General features: G+C 41.9%; 1 protein-coding gene across 1 annotated transcript in view; it reads right to left on the bottom strand.

The window, feature by feature from the left end:
• DMBT1 (deleted in malignant brain tumors 1) overlaps positions 1-21779 on the bottom strand; it is a 624760-nt gene that overhangs the window by 76937 nt on the left and 526044 nt on the right. Inside the window, exons 68-70 of the mRNA XM_069239169.1 lie at positions 21740-21763; positions 11745-11765; positions 4011-4161 (exon numbers count right to left, since the gene is read on the bottom strand). Of these exons, the coding sequence (XP_069095270.1) occupies positions 4011-4161; positions 11745-11765; positions 21740-21763 (196 nt within the window). The remainder of the gene's footprint in view (positions 1-4010; positions 4162-11744; positions 11766-21739; positions 21764-21779) is intronic.

Below are 21779 nucleotides of genomic sequence, written 5' to 3' on the forward strand. Positions count from 1 at the left end.
TTCTCAAAAGTGAAGATAGCATTCAATGATTGATGGCTTTTTTAGATCTGTGTTAGCCAAGACTTTTTGAGTTTACTAAAAGTATATATAACAGTTACTTATAAGAGTTTTCAGACAGACTTTATCCATTATTATGTTATTGTGTCATTCACATTTTTCTTTCACCCAATCCAGCATGAATCAAGGGGCAATGTTAGCCCACTTCAGTAATTGACTGACTTTATTATGAGTAATGCATGCTGCCCTTTTGCACGGAGCACATCCACACACAAGGTAGTTCTCTTCATTGTCGGGCGCTCTATGGTAATGTGTACTTTTATGAGACCAGAACACACTCTTTTAAATTTTTCTTAGATTTATTGAGGGCCCAGCAACATCCTGAACAATAAAGTTTTGCAAAAAACATGATAAAACAAAAAAAAGAATTGTCAAAAAGCTGGCAGCCAATGGCTGACCTGTTGGCTTTGCCAATGTCTGTTTTTATATGCAGTTCTCCAGAGTGGCATAGTGGGTGAAAAACGATGGTCTGCAATTTTGGCCAAGTAACTGTCAGTGGCTGTAATTCATTAAGGCATTCCTTCCATCACTTTGTTCCCTGTTGCCATATCTCAAGTAGTGGAAATGTCACTGGGCTTTGATTTTATGGCATGACATGGAGGCTAACATTATGCAAACTCCTTTTATTGCACGCTCACAGCAGCAACAAGAAAGAAATTAGAACATTGAAAACATTCTGAAGGTGTATAAGGTTCAGGAACCAGTAGCCATCTTCCTTCTTTTGTTGATGCTGCTCACAGGATAAGTAATATCTCATTATTCTACTTAATACCTGTCTGTTTTAATAAAATGTTTTTCCTTGAATATTGTCTCTGGGATTATTTTTGCCTTTCACCTTAATGCCACCCACGCTTCCTTTCATTTTAATTGTTCAACTACTTTGATCTTTTGGTAGTTGTTGCTTAGGATTGAATATGAGCATCGTTAAGCCAGCATCCCCCCCTCTCAGGGAGGTCGCTTTGGCTTTCAGACTCATGCACTGCCTTTTAGGGAGAAGGGTGTGTGATTACGCTTAGTCGCTTTACCCACCTTGAGAGTGTTCTTCCCTCTTTATGGGTTAGCAGTATTTGTTTTCTCTGCCACCGGATGCCGTGTTGTAAAGCCAGTGCTTCCCCCCTCGCAGAGAAGTCGCTCCGCCTGTCCGATGAAGGCACTGTCTTAATTGTTGTTTTGTTTTCGGTCTCAAGGAAACCGTGTTGGATTTATGCCACGCGACTCACTTTTGACTTTAGGCACGTATTCGATTGTTCTGTATAAATGCATTGGCGTGTGCCACACACCTTTGTTCAACAGTTTAACTGCATTATGCATGCCTGATCCCTACCGTGTGCACCCAAACATCAACTGAAGCATTATCATTCTGCCTAGTTTCCCAAGCCGAGCCCATTTTTAATAAATGAATCGCTTTACCTCTCCTTCCGTGGAGACATCATAATGCTCTTTCCTAGTTTTACCATCAGCAAGGCATTTAGGGCCTCATTATGACCCTGGCGGGCGGCGGAGGCCGCCCGCCAGGATGCCGCCCTCCAAAATACCGCGCCGCGGTCAAAAGACCGCGGCGGGTATTACAAATTTTCCCCTGGGCTGTCGGGCGGTTGCTGAAAAACCGCCCGCCAGCCCAGGGGAAAACGACCTTCCCACGAGGATGCCGGCTCGTAATCGAGCCGGCGGAGTGGGAAGGTGCGACGGGTGCAGTGGCACCCGTCGCGTATTTCAGTGTCTGCAAGGCAGACACTGAAATACTTTGCGGGGCCCTCTTACGGGGGCCCCTGCCGTGCCCGCGACCCACCCTACCGCCATCCTGTTCATGGCGGCTTTCCCGCCATGAACAGGATGGCGGTAGGGGGGGTCAGAATCCTCATGGCTGCGGAGCGCGCTCCGCAGCCATGGAGGATTCACACGAGCAGCGGAAAGTCAGCGGGAGACCGCTGACTTTCCGCTTCTGACCGCGGCTGAACCGCCGCGGTCAGAATGCTCGTTGGAGCACCGCCAGCCTGTTGGCGGTGCTCCCGTGGTCGGTGGCCCTGGCGGCCACCGGCCGCCAGGGTCAGAATGACCCTCTTAGTCTGTTTGCAAAAAGATCCACCTGAAATGGACCTGATAGTTTCTCCATTCCCTTGAAAATACTCTGGTCCAGCATCCAATCGCTTGAATCGTAGAAATGATGTGAAGTCCAATCTGCTATTGCCTTCTTTAAACCAGGAATGTGTTTCGCTTGGACTCTCAGACCCCTCAGTAAGCAATATTCCCAAAACATTTTCGCTAAATCTGCTAAACGTTTGGATCGAGGTCCCCCCAGCTTGTTCACATATCTCACTGCCGAGTTTTGTAAAGTGAATGAACAATGAAGGACACATTGAGAGAGTAACAGGGTTACAAGATTTCTTGTGTCCAGAAAGACTCACATGCAAGTTGTACTTAGATAACTACCTGCATCCACTTCAACATATTAATTCCACTTTAAATTAAAGAAGGAATTTGCTCATAGACACGCACATTAACACTCTACCTCCAACCCTATGGAAAATAACATTCAACAGCATTTAATATTCAAAACTCCAATGTCCACATAATGTTTACGTATTTTATCATTTATGCTTACTTTTTACTCAATTTATATGCATACCTCTAATTAAAAAAAAAGTTGTATTTGCAAGGTCTATAAAAGACATTTAACAACACAATTTTCTTTTGTTATTAAAAAAACACAACATGTGTAAGTCTATAGATGGTGATTCCTTCTCCAGTAATATATTAAAATGCAAGGATTTGGATACAAAATAGCAGCCAGATTGTTTGGCTTTGTCAAAGCTTCTCTTATTAGGCAATTGAAGCTGGCAGTTGGTCTATCACCTCGGGGTACTAACAAGGCGAGTATGATAGGAGTGGGGGCATCGATGGGGCGGTGCATCATGTGCGGGAGATCATCACTGCTGCAAGAAACTGATGGCCAATAAAAGGCCCAAGACCTGGATACTATAGATGCATTCAGAACTTATGCATAAAGGGCTATCAATAAAATTGTAAGAGCTATTTAGCCACAGATAATTAATGAAACTAAATAACTGGAGCCAATATTGCGAGACTCTGTGTATATTGCTAAAATTCTCTTGGTACAAAACAGTGTTTGAATGAGAGGGTCAGCCCTGCTTTGGTTGCAGGGATTTAGGCTATAAGGAAGGTAGATGTTAGGAACATGCTAGTGAACAAAGCAAGAGTTTCACATCCTGAGGTTATGTTGTGAAATCCAGACATACAGAGAACCACCATTGGAGGAGACCCCGATAGTGTACAAACTCCCTGATAAGCGTGGGGAGGGATATAGTATGTATGTTCTTACATCCTGAGTGACAAACCACACCAGCTGAGGTCTTTCCATCAGGTGAGTGGTCGACAAACAATGCATGGCAATAAAGCAAACCACATAAACTGCAGAAACAGGCGTCTAATACAATTTGACAGTTGATTCAAATATCTTAACGGTACCAAATGTTGAAGAGGTAGTCGACAGACTCATTTGCCTTATTCTATTTAGAACGCTGGAGATTCTACATAGGACATTCTAGATTATAAACGTAGTTCAAGTCCTAGAGTTCGTGAACGCTGAAAGGGGACAAATTGCTATCCATAACACTTCCTTCCACTTTCGTCTGTTATCTGCTTTCGTTTGCTGAGGTTTGAATTATGTCATTGCATGGTGCGATTCAAACAGCTTTTGGGGAAGATCTGAATGTCTAAAGCACTTTGATTGCCCTCTTCATGGAGATAAGGTGCACTCCCATCGCAAACATCCATCCACCCACTGATCTTCTTCATAGCACTATATATCAGATCTAAAGAAGACTTGAGGTATTTTATCTAAAAAGGCACTGGGTATTTTGCTTTTGCTGATGGGTTAAAGTTAAATTAGTTAAAAAGTCAACATTCCTAGTGTACTTTTCTGTTTTACCTACCTTAGCGTGGATATAATGACCTTGATGCAGAAGTTGTTGTTTGCTTCTATCTGCCAGTTGCACTGTACATTGTTGGGGTAACTGAATGGATAATTGGGGCTGGTAAAAGTCCCTGATGGCTGAGACAGGATTCCTCCACAAGAGGAGTTGCCTAGAAGAAGGAATGACAAATCATTGATATACTGTTGCAGTCAAAACAAAATTTACTTTCATTGGAAATGGCCTTTGAAATGTGACCTTAAAATATTAGGCAGGACAATAATTCCATTTTAGTCTTGTGGAATCCCGTTTTGGACAGTTTTGAAAACACTGAATTACTTCTCAAAATCACAGTGAGATTTTGGGATTATTCAGAACAGGCCCTTGTAATTAATACCTTGTCAAAGCTTTGTCAACAGCTGTCAAATTGGGACATCACCAGCTGATTGCACTAGCATGCCTTTGATTTCCAGGAACAACTATAGTGTAGTCAGTGGGACTGAACACTGCATGAGTTAGCAAATGCTCATCAGCCAAAGACAGGTTCCTTATAGCCAATTGGATTGTATGCTCTCATCAGCTGTTAATGATAACCTTTATGAAGCATGCAGTAGATCCTCTGGCATGGCCTGCTCCTCATCTGGATTGGGGATAACTGTTCTGAGATGCTTGCAGCAAGAATGGAGGACGAAGAATGTTTACTTGACTGCTCAACCACGGCCGCACCACAGCACTCAAAATCCTCGGCCTCTCAGCAGCCTTCAACCCGGTCTCCCACAGCACCTTAGGCACTAGACTCCACGACATAGGAATCCACAGAAAAGCCTTGCACTGGATACACTCCTTCCTCACTTGAAGAAAATAGAGAGTCAGGCTCCCACCCTTCATATCCAAACCAAAAGAAGTCAGCTGCAGAGTCCTTCAGGGATCCTCCCTGAGCCCAATGCTCTTCAACAACTATATGGCCCCGCTTGCAGCCATGGTCCGAGAGCACGGAATGAATATTGTGTCATACACCAATGCCACACAACTCATCATATCCCTCACTGAAGACCTGGACAAAGCTAAGAGGAACTGTCACACCGGAATGATGTGGGGTGAGGGAGAGCTGCCTCAAGGTCATCTCAGACAAGACCAAGCTCATCATCTTTGGAAACTCCAAATCATCCTGAGATGAATCCTGGTGGCCCACATTGCTCAGCCTACCGCCCAATCAGACTGACCATGCCTGCAACCTAGGAACCATCCTCGACTCTTCCCTATCAATGACCCGACAGGTAAACACAGTCACCTGTTCCTGCTGGCACACCCTCCGCCAACTCTGCAAAATCTTCAAATGGATCCCAGTCGACTACCGCAAGATAATCACCCATGTCCTAGTCAGAAGCAAGCTCAACTACCGCAATGCACTCTTCACTGGCACCACAACAAAGAACATCAGGAAACTATAAATCATCCAAAACACCACTGCCGGACTCGTCCTGAACCTCCCCCGCCAGGAACTCATCTCCCAAAACCTGAGGATCCTCCATTAGCTACCAGTGGAGAATCGAATCAACTTCAAACAACTCACCCACACCTACAAGGCCTTTCACAACATTGGACCAGCCTACCTGAACCATCGCTTTTCATTCCATAACACCGCCAGACCCCTCCGCTCCGCTCAGCAGGCACTAGCCACCATCCCACACATCTGGAAAACCACCAATGGAGGAAGATATTTTGCCTACCTCGCAGCTAAGAGCTGGAACAACCTGCCCACGCACCTCACGCAAAGCCCATCACTCACCATCTTCAGGAACAACCTCAAGACATGGCTCTTCGAATGAGGCCCAGACCCATCACCAGCACCTTGAGACCCTCACTGGAGAGTAGCTGCATTTTATTTAAACTGATTGATTGATTGATATGATGCAGTGATAAGTGAACAGGTAGTGCTAACTTATTATCACCTTCTTTATCAAGATGAGGGAAACTTGCCATGATTTGAAGCCTTGACCATCAAGATACAATACATTGATTTCATAAAAGTTTCACAAAATGTTAGATGGCAATAATTTACCCACACTGGAACCAAAATAGAAGTAATTGATTGTGGAGTAAAAGGAAAAGAAAAACGTTACTCAGAAAGTTCTGAAAATTTGCACGATGTGCTCAACATCTATATTTCTCTTTTAACATACATCAGTAATTAGTCATTAGAGTGACTTTATGACAGTGCCCAAAAGTTCTCTCTTTCATACAAGTTATGTATTTAAAATAGTATAAATAAGTGTCATTGAATGTACACAGCTCTTTAAGGGGCGCATGCCACATTGAAGGAACGTAGAAATATTTCTAAAATACCATTGGTAGGTGAATAGTCCATCCAACCTAATAGCCTGAACACCACCTCTTCAAATGTTACAGTGTGTGCTCCACATACCAGTTGTTTGGAAGACCAGGATATCAAAATGCTTGCAAAGTGTACATGAAAGCAGAGGAGCGCCGAAGAAATGTATGCCGTTTTAAAATCCAGTATATATGAATTGGACTATATGTTTCTCGCCATTGTGCCCATGCTGGCCCTGGTGTGAGGGAGCACAGTATAAAGGGAAATTATGTGACTTGTAAGTAAGGGGCCTGTTTCGGTGTTGGCTCAACATCCTGTGATTCTGGGCAAATCACTTAATCTCCCTATTGCATACAATTCAGCGCCTTGAGACCCTCACTGATGATTTGCCATGCTTTATAAATCCTGGATTTTATTTTTTCATGCCAGGTATTGAAAACAGCAGAAAGGAAATCAGCGATCCTGGCCAATTAATTGCACATCAGTGCCATGGAATTCTGAATTATTCCGCTCTGAACTCTGAATGAATTGCAGACGAGGTCCTACCAGCTCTATAATCAAATGAAGATTCCCAATTAGGTTCAAATAATAAGCCTATTCTCACTCCCATGTATTACCTGCCTTGAGTGGGTTTAGAAGCATGTTTATCTTACTCCAAACAAAAGTAAACACCACTGTCACAGAAACAAACAAGCATTTGCAATGCAATAGGTCTCGCATTTACTTGAGTTGGAGCCATTGGCACTTTAAAAGCATAACTGGACTTTTTTTGCCACATTAATTGGTCAACCCTGCCAAATATGTTGGCCCTTTCTGCCACACCATTACAATGGCTCTGCATATAACTAAAGGGCTAGTAGGACTACTGGAATTTTTTTTTAAGCAAGGCCCTTAAAAGACAAACTACTTCCAGGTGCAAAACATATTTTCGTGGCAGTTGGCACAGGCAACATTGCCTGCAGGACAAAGAATAAATATTTGCGCTCTAAGAATGCATGCTTACTGAATCACTGTCCATTTACTGCAGTCTGGGAAGTCGAACAAAACGCCCATGATTTTTCACATGCTTGAGGAGAGCCATCTCACATGATATTAATTATCCTCAGATGGTCTTGAACTGAAATATTAGTTATCAAATATTGATCACTGCACAGCATAATCAACTGTAAGCTCTCCTTGAGGTTAGTTTTATAAATATAGGAAGACACACGACGTGTGTAGTTCATCTAGTGAGGTTTCTGCTTTGTATTTTCAGCTTGTATCACGTTATAAAAATAAAACTACAAGTCCCAGAATGCAAAGCAGAAACATAAACTAAATGTGTGAATCACAAATTGAACTAGGGAGCTGGACAACTCTATGAATACTACTCCAAGTGCTGGTTTCCAGCTTCTATCACATTATAAAAATAAAACTACGAGCCCCAGAATGCAAAGCAGAAATATAAACTAAATGAGAGAATCACACATTGAACAAGGGAGCTGGACAACTCTACGAGTACCACTCCAAGGGCTGGTTTCCAACTTGTTAAAGCAATATATACTGAGGCAAAGAAATGTTAAAGCAATATTGGGCCTATATATTCCATGTCCAGCTACTCCCGGCCCCTTCAGCTCACTGTTACAGCTGTTTTTTTCCCCATTTGTGACATTTTTGTTTAGAGTGCATTGAAAGTAAAAATGTCAAAATAACTCTGGCGATTAATGTTCTTTCTGGAGAGTGAACGTACATTTGTCTAGTGAAAGCTGAGATTCATTATACGGTAGCACAGAGGGTTAATGTATCTGCTGCAAAGAACGTGTAATAGGCAAATTACTAAGTGCATATAATCTAAAAATGTCAAAGTAACTCTGCCAATTAATGTTCTTTCTGGAGCGAGAACATACTTTCGTCTAGTGGAAGGTTGGGCTCATAATAAGGTAGTGCTGCGAAGAATGTGTAAAGAACGTAGCTTTAACATAGTTTTATCTAGTGGAAGCTTGGACTCATTTTAAGGTAGGGTGGAGGGTTAATATGCCTGCTGCACAAAACATCCCATAGTGCTTATAATGTAAAAATATCAAAATACCTCTGGAGATTAATGTTCTTTCTGGAGAGTGAACGTACATTTGTCTAGTGAAAGCTGAGATTCTTTATACGGTAGCACAGAGGGTTAATGTATCTGCTGCAAAGAACGTGTAATAGGCAAATTACTAAGTGCATATAATCTAAAAATGTCAAAGTAACTCTGCCAATTAATGTTCTTTCTGGAGCGAGAACATACTTTCGTCTAGTGGAAGGTTGGGCTCATAATAAGGTAGTGCTGCGAAGAATGTGTAAAGAACGTAGCTTTAACATAGTTTTATCTAGTGGAAGCTTGGACTCATTTTAAGGTAGGGTGGAGGGTTAATATGCCTGCTGCACAAAACATCCCATAGTGCTTATAATGTAAAAATATCAAAATACCTCTGGAGATTAATGTTCTTTCTGGAGAGAGAACGTACTTTTGTCTAGTGGAAGCTTGGACTCATATTAAGGTAGAGCACATGGTTAATATGCCAAGTCGTGTGCTTCTACACCTGACCTAAAAACAACTCTAAAACTGATGTGGCATCGGAACAAGAGGGGAACTTCAGTGGCCTGATCCAGTGTTTAGTGTATGAGTCAATCATCTAGGAATTACTTACATTGCTTGTGAAAGCAGCTCTGTCCGAGGAGAATCTATTTCTGTTCTCATTACCGCTTCTCCATATTAGTCTTGAATAAACTGCAGTAGCAGTTACCAATTTAGCCAATAAGGGCACATTTGTCAAAAAGCCTTCAATGTTTTAATCTTTTCGCCACCATCACCCCTTAACCTGTAATTGGTATGTTCCACTATGTGCTCGACTTCTTGTAATGTTTTTGTCTTAGAGTACCAATGCCTTGAAGATGTTTTGTTTTTGTGCCTGCCCTGTTTAGTTAGGTCTGAGTCTTGACAGGTACTTTCTCCAAAAGGAAATTACCCCCTGTATCTTTATTGAGGAAACCTGTCCCAAACTCATTCCTTCTGATCTGTTCACGTGAAGACTCAGCCGATCTGTCCCTGGCTGTCCCTGGCTGCATGGTGAGGGTGCTCAAGACCTGTGGTGGACGGCAAACTTCATTTAGGGGTCATCGGTGCCTGCAGCTGCAGTGCCTATGTCTTCCTTCACGCACCCCATGCGCCAGAGCGGATCAGCCTTTAGATGAGCTGGCATGAGGAGCTTGATGTAAGCCCTGGTGTTGTAGTTTAGCAGCGATTAGAGTAAGCATTAGCAGAAGACATCTTGTATTTAGCAACTATTGTGAACATTTCGCGGAATCCATTTTGTATTCATGGCAGCCATTTTCTCTGCCACATGCTGCCATGTGCTCACCATGTGCTCTGTCCTACCTTTCTGTTAACTACTCTTGAAAATCTGCCTAGTGACAAGTTATATTTAGCATCTCCCACTTTCGCACATGCCCTGATCTAGTGGCGGCGAGGTCTCCTTGAGCAGCTCTCGGTCGGCACTTTCAGAGCAGTTGTACTTCTAACTGAAGGTGATTATAGGCAATTTTAAGCCAGGAGAGAAGAAACCCTTATTAATCACGGATATGAGCTGTTGCCTTATCAGGAGTGCCGTGAATCGCCAGGGCAGTGGCTGTGCTCGCAGGCGTTGTTAGTTCTGTCATATTGGAGGGTAAATTGGTGTGGAAGCAGCCCAGATGCACTGCACCCTTCTGGTGAGATTAGATTGAAAGCACATTTCACATGGTTTGAATCTCAGCGTTGGCTCTCCGTAGTTGTGGAAAGGCGCGCCATACCTAAAAGGTTAAGCACATTTCTAATAGAAGTAGTCATATATGCACACAACAAACGCAGGATGCCGCGATTGGTATAAATTAGACGCCTGTCAATGTGCCAGGTCAGGATCCCGCAAAGAATTTGAGACGCTAGGAAGTGTGTGCTGATTGGCTAATGTTCAAGGCCTTAGCACTTCAAAAGAAACACTTGATGAATAAGAAAGGTAATGACAGCTGGGCTGTGAGGCGGCCTCGTCATGACATAAATAACGTCATTGCGCATGACATGTGGTGGCCATTTTGAATTGGGGGAATATACTTTTAATATTGTAACTGTAGCGATTATCTCTACACATCGGCAGTGCGTAAGAAAATCTATTGTCTTTGCACCGGGGAGGCAGGGGTCAGGAATAGGCGCCCTCATAAAATAGCATCTAACATTTGACCTCGGTCTTTAAATGCACAGCACATGTAACAAGAGAAGAACGTGATTTAGAGCCTTGTTAAAAAACAGACTGGAGCCACTGGAAACATCCAGCACTCTGGTGAAATGCTATTAGCCTCCGAAAAAAGTAGTCCCCAAGAACATGCTACATTGGCACAAGTGGAAGGGTACAAGTACTAGGGCCATGCTCCAGGGAAGTGTACAACTGTGCAAAAGGTGGGACAAAGAGCAAGGATTGACCACTAGCAAGCAAGGACTTTTTAAGGACCCTGAAACAAACCAATGAAAAAGCAGAGAGCCCTCAAAGAAGTATATACTAAAGTATATACAGGAGGTCTCGAATGCTCGACCTAAAAATGGAACTCAGTTTTAAGTGTTCAGAAACTTATGGGGCCTGGAGGAGACCTGCAAACTGTTGTTTTCAACAGGAAAAATCATCCGGAGAAACGTGAATCTCAGAAAATCAGCACAACTTATTGTGACAAATAATAAGAGAATAGAATATTTAAAAGAGTGAGACATGACAAATCATTCATTCATTCATCCAGTGATTCACTAATTCTACCATTAGATATATGTGTCACTCCTATTCACACAATTGAATCTTCTTAATCTAGGTCAACCTATTTAGTTTTTGTGTTTAAATTGTCTCTTGCAATAGGAAAATGTATAATACAAAAAAGGAACCTGTATTTCATTATGATGCACAATAATTTAATTGTATTTTTTTTGTACTGAAACTAAGTTAATCAAAGACAGCTTTTTATTTGATATGTTTACAATCCCTTAAGAATAAAAAGGCAACTGAGACCTAAAAAATTATCATAAACTATATGAAGAAAAATCATGCGTGATAAAAAGAATATAATATTCAAAGGATAATCATAGAAAGAGTAATTAGACAAGAGAAAAAAGTCAAGTCTTATAAAATGAAAAGGATAATCATACACATACAGAAAATATTATTACAAAAAGCATGAACTTACAAGGTAAAAATGAAAGACATATGTGTGGGGAAAAAGGATAATCATAAAGGAAAGGTAAGTCTGTCATAAACATAATAATCATATAACATATAAAGCAGAACCATACATAGCAAAAAGGATAACCATCACTAACAAGGAAATTATAGACAAAAAAAGGTTAAACCGTGTAAAAATGAGTCCCAACCCCTAGAAAAGGTGTGCCTTACCTACTCCCCCAGTTGAGTTTCCTTTGGTTGCAGTCGTTCATATAAAATATAAAGAGAAAGCAGAGTTTAACTTAAAGAAAAGAATGACAACCTTCTTTAAGTGGTAATCCCTCACTCAAAGCTCTCGGGACCCCTACCGGCTCTCCCTCCCTTTGTAGGATATATTACATATCTTTTTAATAATGTATTGTTTAGATATTTAGGGCACCTTTATATGATAAGCCTTTTGACTGTCAGATTCTCCCATTTCAGTCTCCTGTCTATCTCTTGGAAATAACTTCTTGTGTGTCTACACATTTGGAGAACTCCAGCCTTTACTGTAATGCATTTCACTATTGTTTTCTTTTTTACTCTAACATCCGCTCCCCCAACCTTCCTTTGAGATTCCCATACATACGTGAGGGATCCCACTGCTTTTCTTTGTCTTCCTGCCTTTTAGCATAGCTAAGATTACAATTTATTATCATACGATACGCGAAAGCGGTAAACAGGCATTGAAAGATGGCAAATACTTCTAGGGGAATCGCTGTGATATATACATCTAAAGGGAGGCGCTCTGTGTTACTAATGTATGCCATTGACAAGTAAGACAAATTGAATCCTTTATGAAATTTTACATAAACACACTTCTGTGTGACAAGCAGTAGGGGCAAAATATGTTTTGACCTGCAAAGTTTTGAAAAAGTTTGTAAAGCTTAGTTTGCAAAAGAATCGTCTCTAAAAATATGTTTATGAAAGAAATGTATCATTAAAAGTGAGTTTTGGTTAAATTTGTTTCCCGCAACACTAACTTTGTTTCTAACAATGTAATCTTTGTATTTTTTGAAGCGTGTGTCGTTTGCAATGCTTTTTAGAAAACACCACATAGTTTACAAAGGAATTCTTCACATGTTCATATAAGCCTCATGGCAAGGCTGGCAGCCATAACTGCTGTTTTCGCTCCTAAAATACATCATTCTTTACATTTTGAGACAGCCAACTAGAAAACTGTTACTTCTGTCTTGGAGTCAGAAAAGCTGGATCGGTAAAACTGTTGTACAGTGTAAGGGTTGTAGGTGGGTTAAGATTTCTAAGTAGAAGCAGTTAGAAAAATGCAGTTTACTAAATTTGGAGACCTGCTACAGTGAACCCCAGATATGTGGTGAAGAGGACCACAGTAGCTTTGATACCTCAATGTGAAACCAGGAGCATGATGGATATCCCAGTGGCATGGCGAATACTTATATAGTCCCAAAGGCGAGACCTATTGGCTAAGCCAATGCTTGTTACTACTGGTATCAGAAACAGTGTTTCCATTCAGAAACTGAATAGAGAGGAAGATGGGACTGAGCCCTGAGGCAGTTGCCATTTTAGAGAGCAATCTCAGGACTGGCCCTTCTACCTAAATCCTAAAGGAAAGGATATTGGGTAGCCTCTAATAGTTAATTATTCTGAAGGCAGACAGGAAGTTAGATAGGAGTGGGTGATAAATCCATTCAGCTAAAATTTTGGCCACTCCACATTACGATTGTAACATGGAGTTTCGGCCAAATGCGCTGTGGCAGAGTTTTTTTCTCATGCATGGCTCACCAACCAAGTACAAGAGACAATTGGCATTCCTTAGCATGATTTTCGGGTGCTATGGGTCAGCTAGGGGGTCTCCTGATGATATTTTCTCACTGTGAATGGTCGCAGGCGGTCATGACTGTTTGCAGTGTAAAAGCTGCCTCTTCGGTAGAAAATCTATGCAAGTGGCAGCAAAAGCAATTTGAGAAGCCACCTCTGGAGTGTCGCATGGTGCTGTTCGCACTGATTTTTCAGAACAGAACAAGCTCCCAGTGCTAAAAATCAGCATGAGTAGCATGACTTGCTGATTGCCACCCAATCACAGAACTCCATGCACAAAGTTTTCATGTAACTCCACGGAATTCCAGGGGGTGAAACTCCATGAGCTTCGCCCACCCCTAATGTTAAACACATCTAATAGGCAGGTCTTCTTGTCATCCAGTGTATGCAAAATAGCATTCAAAATGTAAAGAGTTTCAGGTTTCGTTCAGCATTTTGTCTGGAATCCACATTAGAAAGCGTTCAGGAGATCATAATTGGCTACGTGAGTCTAAAGCTCAATTTAGACTGCTTTTTGTATAATTTGTCCTCAGAAAGCTTGTTTAAATGCCAATCACAGGTTCTTTAATTCAATGGGTGATAGGTTTATTTTCTGTACATGTGTTTTGTATCTTTATTGTAGTGATGAACTGAATGTGTCTTCTTTTAGAGAGAAGTTAATTTTGAGAATTAAAGAATCTATGTAGGGGCATAAGATTTTAGCAGGTTTGCTGTAATGAGGTCATCAGCCTGAAGGGGGAATTTGGGGATATAATCTGGGATAGGGATTGGATGTCTACCATTTGAAACAATGACCACAATGTAGTGATTCTTGAACCCCGAAATGACCCATAGGGAGCCCATCTCCTCATCTGTCGACCCCATCTGTGCAGCACTTAACTTTAACTTGCTCACATATGCATCCTAGTAGGCAGATAGTACCACCATGGCCAACATAGTGATGTGGTCCATTCCACCCCTTTGATCAGACTTCTGTCCTCAACCTAAGGAAAACTCTGCTCATACGGACGCCAACCAACAGAGGCCACTGACATCTAACAATGTCATGATCCAGGCACCAGCTCATCCACAGTTGTCTGACCTCGGAGTTTTCTCAGAGTGGGGAGCAGTAGCTCTGGGTGATTTGCACCCTTCATCCACTCTACCTCCCATCAGTTCAGGAGTCGTATCCTGAGACTGGTCCCTCACCCCAGGGTCTTTACCCTGAGGCTGAACAGGGGACAGGGGTGAGTCCTCCCTCAACCCGCCTCTCCAGCTCTGCTCCTGTACCTTAGGCCTGGGAAGGGTACTCCCAGAAAACTGAACCGTCAGGGCACCTTGGGCAGCCACCCCTCTCAGTTCCCTTGACACCAGGAGCAAATCATTGCCCAGAATGCACTCTATGGGTACCAGGAACTAATTATGACCATCCTCTGTGTCACATCCTCACCCCACTCCAGGGCCATGGGGTGGAAAAAGTCCTGCCATTGGCCTGATTCACCCTTCACACCTACCCAGTGTACTGGTCTGGGGAAATTAGCCTTTTTAGTACTGCATGCCACACTTCACAGAAAATCATCACTAAGATGAAAGGAGGCCTGGTAGCCCATTGGCTAGTAGTTTGTACATCCATACAAACCCTGAGGGCACTAACAGCATAACAATGGCATCTAGATCTCCAATCACATCTGTACTGAAGAATGGATCAAAGAATGCCTGCCCTGCTGTACCCTGGACCCGGCAAAGATTAGCCTCACCAAGAGTGGACTGTATCTGCTGCTCCTTGGGCTAGCAAACAGAAGACTATGCATGTGGGACCCTGCTCAAGGAAAAGTCATCCCTGAGCCGCAGACAGAAGAGGTGACTCCAAAAGTCCTTTGACTGACTGACTAATACAGCTATAAGAGAACAAAAACAGAAGAAGCTTGCCTTGGAGAGTTGGTACCTAAGAACGCCTGACTGCCAACGTGCAGCCTGGGCAACCTCGAGCAGAAACTCAAAAGTTCCACCGAGTCAGTTGGACCAGGGGAGTCGGAGTGCACTTTGGTGACTCAGTATGAAAGTTACCACCAAAGTTAGAAGGAACCACATGTTCTGCTATAAATCTGGAGCAGGAAACAAGTGCCAACTGTTTTTTGGGTGGATTTCAACTGGATGTCGAGGGACATTGACTCCTGCAACCAAATTTGCCCCACCGTGACCGAGTAGCTCCAGGAAGAAGCCCTTCACTGGATCAGCATCATCAGCATCCTTTATCCTTGCATCAGCCCCACCATATTAAACTCTATGACGGTTCACCCATAGAGCCTGAAACTGGACTGACAACTTCTTTGACTGCAAGGTAACTGTCCAAGTAGGCCTCTTTGGCCTCTTTGGCCTCTTTGACTCGCTCCGGCTGGAGTGGTGGCACAAAGTGGGTGGAGTAGTAGTTTATAACTTTAGATACGTTTTACAGAGTTTGCAGTATGGTCCATTACAATGATGTATTGCATTGTGTGAAAAAGCAGTGATTTACTGTTCCTTTAAAAATTCTAATCTCCAAAACCCACCAGTGGACTTTTGTTACTGAACTCTCATTCTAAAACTAGAAATGCAATCTATTTGTATTAATTGATGTGGGATATTTATTGAAACTTGTTTCTTGCTTATTCAACTATTTTAATACTTCCTAATGTTTTACATTTGTTCTTTTTATAAAGCTGGACTGCTCAGAGCCACAACCACTGAGGGATGAGCTAAGGTTTTTATAATTCAAGTCACCCTTTATTCAATTATTATAAATAGTCATAAAAGGATGAAACACAAATTAATCAAAAATAAAAGTCAAAATATACAGTACAAAGCCATACACAATAGTGACATCAAAGTAAAGAAGAGGGAGCAGAAACATGTGAACAAATGTTTTTAAATAAATTAACTCAAAAATAAATTTAATAGTAAATGTGGATCAGACAAGTGGTTTGCTGACTTTCACCATAAAAGAGCATTTTTTCAAAAAAAGCACCCAACAGCAAAACAGACTGCTGGATCAAGCAACATTCACAAGAAATAAAGGACAAACATGTAGTGGCTCGGGTTTCTTCAAATGGGCAGCTGCTAAGGACAAAGAAATGGTGCATAATAAGTACAGAATAAAATAAAGTGCTCAAGGGATTGGGGAGAAGAGCTATCACACAAGCAAGGTTGCATTTGAGATATATCAGACTGGCCAGCTGCATAACAGAGAAAACTCCTGATAGATCCAATACAGAATTTCATTTTTAGTGATTTTTCCCACGGATTCCTCATTAATGACAAGAATGCCTCAGGCAGGACTGTCATTTTCATAATTACGTAATCTCCGAGTGTACATTTGTCCAGAGTCACACATTGTCTAGCTTAATTGACATGAAGAACATATTCTGCTCTAATGTTGGCCCGCCCTCTCCTATCCATTGCCTGTGGAGAAGAATACCATTCAGATCTGCCCATGGAGGTGTCCAACATTTGACATGGGCAAGCCACTGGAGTGTATGATCCTTCTCACAGTTGAGACAACTCTCAATCCCCTCACGATTGAAAGATGTAAATTCATTGCTCCATACCGCAAGCCACAGGATCATAGAGGTGAACCTGATTATATCCTCTACAAAGGGTAGATTCAACTCTACATGCATAAAGAAATTATGTGTACCCATGGACACTCCCAACAGCCTTCTGCAAAAATGATTCTCCTCAAGCTCTAAACTAGAGCTATCACAGTAACCAAAAGGAAAACGTAAATAGGGCCCTACAAGCTTGGTTAAATCACAAACAGCGATTGGAAAGGCAAGGTGCCCAACTGTTACATGCATCAAAAGTAATATCTAGATATGAGAACTCACTAACCCTCCCAGTGGGATTATCCTTGATAATGATCATACTCATGTTACTAAAGTGCCGGCCACACACTATCAAATGGTTCTGTGAGATACTGGTGCTGAGGTCTAGGCTATCCATGAACCTCACAAAGTCATCTATGATCCCCCTAAGGTGACTGGAGGTACAGGAGAGCAAAACCACATCATTTGTGCACCTGTGAGACAGAATGGATACAGATTTCACTATGAGCATGGCCTTTCCATTAGTGATTAAAAAAGGAATTAAGATTGTTGATCTACAATAAAAACAAAATTGGGGCCAAGACGCAAACTTGTTGGACACCTCGCGAGAGTGCAAATGGTTCAGCACACTCTCCTGTGGTGCCATATCTAACTGAGGCACTAACCCCAATGTGTAGTGCACCTACAAAATTCACCGGGGTGTGTGCAAATTCATATCATTTAAAATGTCCTAGAGCTTAGACTGGGTGATCCTAACAAAATTACTGCTTAGGTCCATGAAAGCCATGTAGAAAACCCCTTTCTGGCTGCTGCATACTTATCTATTAGTACATGAAGGTTTACACATTGACCTAAAGTCCCCAGGCCTTCCCTGAAGCAATACTGCACCGGGCAAAGGACATTATTCTCCTGCTCCTAATCCTCGATTCGATTAAGAATGGCCCTCCCACGATCTTCACGGTGGAGTATAGGTCTGTAGCAACTCTGCTCCTGTCTATTGCCTTTCATAAAAACCAGGACAATTGTTGTACGCTTCCATCACTCAGGGATTGTGTTGCAAGTGGCAGCTTTAAGAACATTAGTAATGAGGAAAGCCCAAAATTCATGGGGAGCCTATCCATCCCGGGGCCTTATTAATTGGGTTGGCTTCAATAAATTGAATAATTTCAGAGAGCTCAAAATCAATGTTCAATGGAAACTGGGGATGCACACTATCGGGTGGTGCCCTGAACTCTGGTGGAAATTAATAAAGTAGTTTAAAATGAGCTACCTGTTTCTCAGGTTTGATGTTAGTCCCACTGCCATCTGATGAATAGAGAAAAGCATGCTTACTTTTAATTATCTCCCAGACCCCTGTGGAATTCCTAGCTCTACATGTCAGAACTAATCGTTCCCAACTGTCTTCCTTTAGAGCAAATTTCTAGTTGTGTGTGGCCTTTTTATAGCCCAATCTGGCAGTTCGAATACTTGGCTGATCACGGGGTCTAACATTCAGTAATTCATGGAACACTCTTTGTTAAACTAACCCTTGATCCTCTGCCTATTAGGCCAAAACCGGCTCACCAGAATAGTTCTAACTGAGGTACCAGGGATTGAAAAAGCCTCCAAAATATCAGGGGCTGTAGAGTCATACCTAATAGTCTTCAAAAATGATCAGGTTCTTTTCAATCAATCACTGTCAGGGTAGGAATATCAAGACCCCTCCATTTAAATCTTAAGCCCTTGTCCTTCTGGGACAGGTCGATGGCCCCTGGGGCACCATAAGGGCAGCTGCAGACAGGTAAATTCTATGATAATTCAATTGGACTGTGATCACTGTAACTGGATTCTATAACCCCGCCTGAGTAATAATAAGCTATCCAGATCACTTGAAATAAAAAAATAATCAATGGTGGAGGCGTGTCCCCAACCCACAAAAGTAGGAGTCTGAATATTACGGTCACCTGCCAGTTCCACAAATCTAGAGAGACCCTAATTGCACAAGGCCTTATATAACCTCCCAGCTCTCTGATCACGGGTTGCATAATGAACATGCACATCCTGCAAAAAAAAAAAAAAAGGGTCAACCACTGTAGCAACGGAACATCGTTTTGTATTAAAATCATCAAGGAAAATAACATTAAAGCAGCTGTCTATGGTGGGACACGTAGATACCACCAGACAAAAGTTACCTAACTTGAAGCCTGATTCACACAGAGATTTATAAAAAATAATAAAAAAAAAAATCAACTCATTTGACAATAAAAGCCACACTGCCTGAATCCCTACAGCTATTGGAATAACGTTTAAGGTTAGCTACGTCCGGACAAAAATTGTAAGAACTCCCCCGAGCTCTATGTCCCTGCAAGGCCAGAGCATCCACACAGAAACTCTCATATCCATCCCATATGAGCTCCTCAATAGCCCAAGTTTCTTGTAAAAGAACTACAACAAAATACAAGATGAAATCGAATCACTTGGGGCCCTGCTGTTTATCCCTGATCCCTGAATTGTTCCAGCTAATCATCTCCACTGACTTGTCCTCCACACAAAACTACATCTCCAGAGGAGTTTGCATAAGGACTAACTCTGTAGATGTGGTAATAGACTCTGAACGTCAGTCAAACTTGACCATGTCTGAGATTGGAAGAAATCTGTTGGAAACTGGGACTGCAAATTTAGTGAACATGTCCACCCTTGGTGGTATGGGTCAGCTCCCAACTTCCACCCTAGACTGAAGGGGTTAAAAATGTTTATAAACATATCCTGGGGGCAATATTAATGTCAGTGCCCTCATGATGGTTCCTAAGACCACACTGAATTAGTTGCCTATTCAAACCTTTTACAATTAACCACAATGCAATCCCCCCTTATATACTTAATTACCAAGCCAATCTACCAACCCTTCTCACAAACAAAATGTAATTACATTTATTGATATCAATCTCTGAGTTAGAGGACAACCAATGGCAGATTGTGTCTTTGAGCTGGAGAGTGGGTTCCTCCATGAGAGATTTTAAATAAGGCACACCAGTCATAATAGCCGCATAAGGGCAGCAATCAGGCGGGAGGTTTAAAAGGTATTGATTGGGAAAAAAATGCTCTTTGGTATAAGGTCCTTGGGCAGGTGCTCCATGTGCAGCTCTGTGACTCCTCATAGTGCTGACTTTTGCCTCCCCTTTTTCAGGGTCAAAGCTTACAAAGGGAGGTGGGTAATACATCAAGTAACAAAACACCCTGGAGTGAGACTTGGGCCATAGTGGGGACCAATCTCAAAGTCGAAGGCTGCAAAGTGATGCTTGAGGAGTCCTGAATAGAGGTTCAGTGATCCAATAAATTAGCGTGAGACTTAGAGAGCTGGGCAACAACATCTTCCAAATTACGTATCCTATTTAAAAGCGGGGACACACTGGTGGCCACCATGGGCTGGTATGTATTAGAAACGTGGTCCCAAACGATGTTAGGTGCCTTATTACCTCCCCCCAAGCACAAGGGGGATCGGTATTGAGCTGTAAGGGAATTGGCACACTATCCTTCACTGCAGTCCTCTAAACTATTGGTGCTCTGGGTGTCTTGGACATACCCACTTGCTTAGGCTTCCTTTTCCTTTTTGCTAGGCAGCCATTATCACTGACAACCAGAGGCTCTGGGTGGATTGGTATGCTGGACGTAGATTGTGATGGTAAAGATTGCATGTTTGAAGTGGAAAGCCGGAGGCTATACAAATCAGGGAAGATATCCAGTATTGCACTCCATTGAAGCCCCAATTGACCCTGCAAACCCTCTCCCAGATCAAGCGGTAAGTGCTTCACAAGATCTGTTTCTTTGGATATGATTCCCCCTGGTCATGCTAAAAAGAAATCAAGAGTGGTGCCGCCTGGAGTTTTGTCTCTAACGCTGGAAAGTTTTCGTTCAATCATAAGTAAACTGGACAGGACCTTTCAAAGATGTATTTAGTCTCACAACCACACAATATAATAAACATTTTTCCTCATAAGCATGTACTGCAAAAACATCATGGCTCATGAACAACTGCATGCAGGATTTGGGTTACATACTCTTCATGTTTTCTATGGGTTATGTCTTTTCACTCTGCCCCTTCCTTTACTTCCTCAAAACGCATCACCCCTTTTCCTCAACCCATGGTTCTCTTTCTTAATTTTGAGGCCAAAAGTATAATACTTGGATGGCCAACTTCATGGCCTAGAAGAGCACTGGCATCAACGTCCTTTACAATGAGATAAACATCAATATTAGTTCCTCAAAATAAGAGAAGGGACACATCTGTGATATTGAAGGAAGGAGCGGTGGGGAATAAATAAGAAAAAGCAAAGTGAGTGAAGAAGAGCGCATAATACTGGGAACAAATAGGTTATTGATGGAAAGAAAAATTAAAGGATTTAAAGAAAGGTCACACAAAGAGCAGAAAAAATGATGAAGAAAGGAGATAATAAAAATGAAACAGATAACAAAATAATAAGTATAGACTGCAAGGAAGAATTCCAAACAGAATGAAAAAGATCAAGGTGAGAAGGAATTAAATATAACTGTAAGAAAGATAAAAGCAACAAAAAAAATGAGAAAAAGAATAAAAGACAGAATAAAAGAAAGAAACAAAGCTATATCGATAAAATGAAATGAGTAAAGAAAAACAATGCACAAAATAAAAAGAAGTAAGGAAATGAAGAGCCATTAGAAAGCAGAAAGAAGAAATGAAAGAGTTCTGAATTTGACATCACCCCACTGTGACATACACTCTATTAACTGCAAAACTGCAACATCCTACAGATAAAACAGATGGACAGCTCTTCTAAAATCACAAGTTAGTAATAAAAAAGGGAACATGCATACCCAGAGTTGTTGACTGTGTTCGTACTGCAAGAAAAAATAA

The sequence above is a fragment of the Pleurodeles waltl genome, chromosome 6 (assembly GCF_031143425.1).
Source record: "Pleurodeles waltl isolate 20211129_DDA chromosome 6, aPleWal1.hap1.20221129, whole genome shotgun sequence".
NCBI classification, from domain to species: domain Eukaryota; kingdom Metazoa; phylum Chordata; class Amphibia; order Caudata; family Salamandridae; genus Pleurodeles; species Pleurodeles waltl.